Source organism: Nicotiana sylvestris, chromosome 5 (assembly GCF_000393655.2).
Source record: "Nicotiana sylvestris chromosome 5, ASM39365v2, whole genome shotgun sequence".
In the NCBI taxonomy this organism is placed as follows: Eukaryota; Viridiplantae; Streptophyta; class Magnoliopsida; order Solanales; family Solanaceae; genus Nicotiana; species Nicotiana sylvestris.
This window is the reverse complement of record NC_091061.1, coordinates 16,780,436-16,786,409: the sequence shown is the minus strand read 5'-3', so window position 1 is coordinate 16,786,409 and position 5,974 is coordinate 16,780,436. Positions and strand designations below refer to the sequence as shown.

At 43.0% G+C, this 5,974-nt stretch overlaps 1 protein-coding gene across 1 annotated transcript; it reads left to right on the top strand.

The window, feature by feature from the left end:
* Positions 1–4,127: 4,127 nt before the first annotated feature.
* On the top strand, positions 4,128–5,184 carry LOC138868313 (uncharacterized). The gene is made up of 3 exons (XM_070145858.1): positions 4,128–4,460; positions 4,666–4,756; positions 5,144–5,184. Exons 1-3 carry the CDS (start codon positions 4,128–4,130, stop codon positions 5,182–5,184), a joined length of 465 nt encoding a protein of 154 aa, XP_070001959.1.
* The last annotated feature ends 790 nt before the right edge of the window (positions 5,185–5,974 follow it).

Sequence of the window (5,974 nt, the reverse complement as noted above, 5' to 3'; positions counted from 1 at the left end):
ATCCCAAGGACATTGGGGGAATCAAAACCAACAAGGCAGTATCAAATGGGGGTACTACAATCAAAATTGGGGCAACCAGAACAATCAGGGTAACTGGAGTGGCAACAACAACAAATTGAGGAGGAAACAACAACTAAGGGGGTTGGAACAATGGAAATCAAGGGAATCGGGGGCAACGCTTTCAAAGATCTCCGATGTATTAACAACCAAACAACCCACCTCCATTTCCGTACTAAGGTCCTAGCTCGTCAAACAATGAGATGGGAAGGATCGAGATGATGTTTGAACAAATGATGAAGAGAACGCCAACTCCGATGCCCAGTTGGCATCCCATAATACTTCAATCCAAAATTTGGAGGTTCAACTTGGCCAGATTTCGCAGTCTTTGAATACTCGCCCTAAGGGGCTCTACCTAGTGATACGGTAGTAAACCCAAAAGGTGGGAACAACATCGGACATGCTATGGAGGTTATTAGTAGAAGTGGTTGAGGTGGTGATGTGAATACCTCCAAGCAAAAGGAAATTGTGAGTGATGAGATTCAAGTGCAAGATGATGATGTTCCATTAGTTTATGAGCAAGTGAGAGAAGAGAATGTGAATGTATAAGTGAGGATTGATGTTCATGATGATGAGGTGGAAACCCAAGATGACGTGAACCCGTCTAGAGAACACGTAATAGACATACCAGAAATGATAGTGCTCAATGCTAAGGCTCCCTTGCCAAGGCCTCCGTCACCTTACCCTCAAAGGCTTGCGATACAAAAGAATGAGAACCAATTTAGAAAATTTATTGACATAATGAAGAGCTTATCAATCAATGTTCCTTTGGTGGAAGCTCTTGAGCAAATGTCGGGTTATGCCAAGTTCATGAAAAACTTGGTGACTAAGAAGAGATCAATGGACTGTGATACCATCAAGATGACTCACCAAGTAAGTGCAATTGTGCACTTGATGGCTCCAAAGATTGAAGATCCCAACGCTTTCACCATCCCGTGTACCATTGGGAGCGCTAATTTTGCAAAGGCATTGTGCGATTTGGGTGCAAGTATCAATTTGATGCCTTACTCCGTATTCAAAACTTTGGGTATTGGGCAACCGAGGGCTACTTAAATGAGGTTGCAAATGGCGGATAGAACTATGAAGAGGCTGCTTGGTATTGTAGATCATGTTCTTGTTCGGGGTGGACAAGTTCATTTTGCCCACTGATTTTGTGATCTTGGATTGTGGAGTAGATTATGAGGTTCCGATCATATTGGGAAGACCTTTCCTTGCAAATGAGAAGGCCTTAGTTGATGTGGAAGCATGGGAACTCACCTACTGGGTGGGTAATGAAAAAGTGGTCCTTCATGTTTGCAAGTCAATGAAGCAGCCCAATAGTGCTGAAGTGTGCTCTTTCGTGGATCTTGTCACAACAGTGATAGTTGATGATATTAGTGCAATGATCAATATGGAGGACCTTCTAGAAGCAGTATTGTTGAACCTTGATGTTAATGAGGATGAAGGCTGGGTGGAGTGTGTCAATGCTTTACATGGAATGAGCTCTTACTCTTATGAGCCTCGGAAGCTCTCTTTAGATCTTCAGAATAGGAAGACTCTAACAACAAAGCCCTCAATCGAGGAACCTCCCGTGTTGGAGTTGAAGCCGTTGCCTACACAACTCAGGTATGAATTCTTAGGCCCTAGTTCAACTTTGCCAGTTATTCTTTCCTCTTATCTTACTAACATGCAGGTAGATGCCACATTAGCAGTGCTCCAAAAATGGATAAATGCAATTGGATGGACTTTAGCTGATATCCGGGGGATAAGCCCCATCTTTTGCATGCACAAGATTATTCTTAAGGAAGATGCCAAGCCCTTCGTGGAACATCAGAGGAGGTTGAATGAGGCTATGCAAGAAGTTGTGAAAAAGGAGGTGATCAAATGGTTGGATACAGGGGTTGTGTACCCCATCTCGGATAGTTCTTGGACTTCACTAGTGCAATATGTACCAAAGAAGGGTGGTATGACTGTGGTTACCAGTGCGCAAAATAAGTTGATTCCCACCTAGACTGTCACTGGATGGAGGGTGTGCATGGACTACCATAAGCTGAATAAAGTGACCCGCAAGGATCACTTTCCATTACCTTTTCTTGTCCAGATGCTAGATAGACTTGCTGGGCCTGCCTTCTACTATTTCTTGGATGGGTATTCTGGGTATAACCAAATTTTGATTGCTACAGAAGATCAGGAGAAAACCACCTTCACGTGCCCATATGGTACCTTTGCCTTTTCTAGGATGCCATTCGGGTTGTGTAATGCACCGGTTACATTCCAGCGGTATATGATGGTCATATTTACCGACATGGTGGAGGACATTTTGGAGGTGTTCATGGACGACTTAAGTGTTGTGGGTGACTCGTTTGATGAATATTTGAAGAATCTTGACAAGGTATTGGCCCGGTGTGAAGAGACCAATCTTGTGCTTAATTGGGAGAAATGCCACTTTATGGTCGAGGAGGGCATTATCCTCGACCATAAGATCTCAAAGCACAATATAGAGGTGGACAAGGCTAAAATTGAAGTGATCTCAAAGTTTCCTCCTCCTACCTCAGTCAAGGGGGTTAGAAGTTTTCTTGGGCATGCGAGGTTCTATCGAAGATTCATTAAAGACTTTTCTAAGGTAGTGAATCCCTTGTGCAAGTTATTGGAAAAAGATGCCATATTCATGTTCAATGAAGAATGTATGAAATCTTTTGAACTCCTCAAGTACAAATTGACAACCACTCCCATTATTACCGCACCCAATTGGAGCTTACCTTTTGAGCTCATGTGTGATGCAAGCGATGTTGCAGTAGTAGCGGTTTTGGATCATAGAGTGAATAAGATGTTTCACCTGGTGTATTATGCAAGCAAAACAATGAATGATGCTCAAGTGAATTACACGGTGACGGAAAAAGAGTTGTTAGCTATTGTGTTTGCAATGGAGAAGTTTAGGCCTTATCTCATGGGTTCCAAGGTGATAGTTCATATCGACCATGCCGCACTCCGCTACTTGATGATGAAGAAGGATTCCAGAGCTCAGTTGATGAGATGGGTCTTATTGCTTCAAGAATTTGATTTGGAGATTGTGGACCAAAAATGGTGTGAAAATCAAGTGGCGGACCAGTTGTCCCGCTTGGAGGAGGAGAGGAGGCCCCGTGATGGACTCGAGATTAATGATTTATTTCCTGATGAGCAACTCCTCTCTGTGTTTGTGAATAGTATGCCTTGGTTTGCGGATATTACCAATTTCCTTGTCACCGGTATTGTTCCGTATGAGCTATCTTATAACCAAAGGAGGAAGCTTAAACAGGATAGCTTGGACTACTACTGAGATGAGTTGTACTTGTTCAAAATCTGTAATGATGGTATGATCCGGAGATGTGTTCCGGATGAGGAGCAATTGAGTATTCTGGATGCTTGTCATTCCTCTCCCTACGGTGGTCATCACGGTGGGGAGAGGACAACTTCAAAGGTATTGAGTTATGGTTTTTATTGGCCCATATTGTACAAGGATGCAAGTGAACTAGTGAAGAGATGTGATGAATGTCAAAGAGAGGGTAGAATTTCAAAGAAGGATGAGATGCCTCTCACCACTATTCTCGAGGTTGACATATTTGATGTGTGAGGCATTGATTTCATGGGTGCGTTTGTAAGCTCTTGTCGCAACACGTATATTATTGTGGCCATTGATTATGTTTCAAAGTGGGTTGAGGCCATGGATTTACCCAACAACGAGGCCCGGAGTGTTGTGTCCTTTCTCAAGAAGAGTATCTTTACTCGGTTTGGTACTCCTAGAGCAATCATTAGTGATGGAGGGTCTCATTTTTTCAATAAAGTGTTTGACACTTTGCTTGCAAAGTGCGGTGTCAATCACAAGGTCTCTACCCCTTACCATCCTCAAGCTAGTGGGCAAGTTGAAGTCTCCAACCGGGAGATCAAGAGTATATTGTCAAAAATGGTCAATGCAAATAGGACCGATTGGTCAAAGAAATTGGATGTGGCTCTTTGGGCTTATCGAATGCTTACAAGACTCCGATTAGTATGTCTCCATACCGGTTGGTGTTTGGGAAAGCTTGCCATTACTGGTCGAGTTAGATCACAATGCCATGTGGGCTTTGAGGAAGTTAAATCTTGAATGGGATGTGGCAACAAATCTTCATGTGGAGAAGCTTAATGAACTTGATGAATTCCGATTTCATGCCTACTACAGTTCGTTCTTGTATAAGGACAAGATGAAGTACCTTCATGACAAGTATGCTCGCGGCAAGGAGTTCAAAGTGGGTGATTTAGTTCTCTTGTTCAATTCTCGGTTATGTCTGTTTCGGGAAAAGCTTAAGTCGAAATGTAGTGGACCTTTTGAAGTGGTGCTGGTGACTTCATTTGGTGCACTTGACTTGAAAAACAAAAATGGAGAGATCTTCAGAGTTAATGGGCACAGAGTTAAGCACTATCTTGGCAAGATTGATGACAACCACTTGGTGGCAATGATCCATCTAAAGTGATTTGATGGTAACCTGCGTCGTGCCGCGACGTTAAATCAGGCGCTTCTTAGGAGGCAACCCATGTGTTTTTATTTCTTTCTTTTTGATTTCATTCTTAGTGTAGGATCTGTTTTTGGACTAACTGGTTGTGAGATGTGTATAGGGATGTTTTGATGAAGTGCAAGACAAAATTGGAAAAATGTTGCACTCTCTGAAGTTTGGACCGTTGCTGCGATGGGCTCACCACAGAGGCGGTAACTGACCGCGATCAGCGGTGCTAAATATGCCAAAGTGATAGTTCTCTGAAGTTTCAACGACAGCCACAATGCATTTTTTGCGGTCCGTGGTGAAGTCCATGCTAGTGTCCTTCTGAGTTTCATAACCATGGTCCGCATTGGATTTTCCGCGGTTCTCGGTGGGTGAGTAGCGTGGGTCCCAGGTATTTTTCTATAAATAGACCCACATGCCTCATTTTATACTTTTCGCTCATTTTCACTTTAAAGAGGCATAAAACACTGTTCATCAAAACCCTAGGTTGCACAAATTCAAGTACTGATTTTCAATCATATGCATTGCACATCTGGTAACTTGAATCACTTATGAATCTTTAATTTTATTCTTATTTTCTTCTAAATTGATAGGTTTAGTTCTCTCTTTTTCTTCTTCATCTGTTTTCTCTTAAATTAGTCGTAGGAGCCTGTAATGTTAATTAAATTAGGGCTAATTTAGTTCTAAATTGTTATTAACTACCTAGGGGAGTTGTTTGTGTTTTTACTTATGCTAAAATGCATAAAACCTAGAAACCCTAGGTCAATGTTGCTTTGTTTTGCCTACCGCGACCGCGCAGTGCCTTACCCCGGCCGCGCATCATTTTTACGGTCTGCGGTGAACCTGAATCAAAGAGTGGGTAGTATGAACCCCACCTCTCCGCAATCCACGATTGACTTTTTGCGGTCCGGGGTGGAGCCTTCGCGGCCACATTGAATTTTTTGTGGACCGCGGTCTGCAGTTCTGCTTTACACTGTCAACTACTTTTCTGCACTAATTCTTCCAATCTTTGCACTAACAAGTTCACCTGATATACTTTCATACAATGGTTAAATCCAGAGGCGGTGGTGACAAACAAATGGGTAGAGTAGAGTCCTCCCGGGGTAGGGGACGAGTCATGATCAAGTTGACCCCAACAGCTCGGATAGCAATTGGGGAAACAAGAAAACTCATCAGAGTTGCAAATAGAGCTGCTTCCCATTCTGAGGGAAGTGAGTACTTGCCCTCCTGGGAGGCATCTAAGTCTTATTCAATGTCAGAGTATGTACCTGACTTCCCGAAGAGGCATCGTTTGAGAGATTTACCTACACATCCGGCCTCTCCTACTATTTATGCTTCAGTTCAGATTTCTTCTGAGTCATTTGAGGGCTCAGCTCAGAGCAGTGATAGTTCAACCTCACCTACACCTTCGTCACTTGCACAGG

Excerpts from the sequence above, each read along its gene's own strand:
- LOC138868313 (XM_070145858.1), top strand. The coding sequence starts at position 4,128 with ATGTGGGCTTTGAGGAAGTTAAATCTTGAATGGGATGTGGCAACAAAT. Across the intron at positions 4,461-4,665 it reads TCAGAGTTAATGGGCACAGA|GGATGTTTTGATGAAGTGCA; the intron begins GTTAAGCACTAT and ends AGATGTGTATAG. Across the intron at positions 4,757-5,143 it reads ATGGGCTCACCACAGAGGCG|GTTTAGTTCTCTCTTTTTCT; the intron begins GTAACTGACCGC and ends CTAAATTGATAG.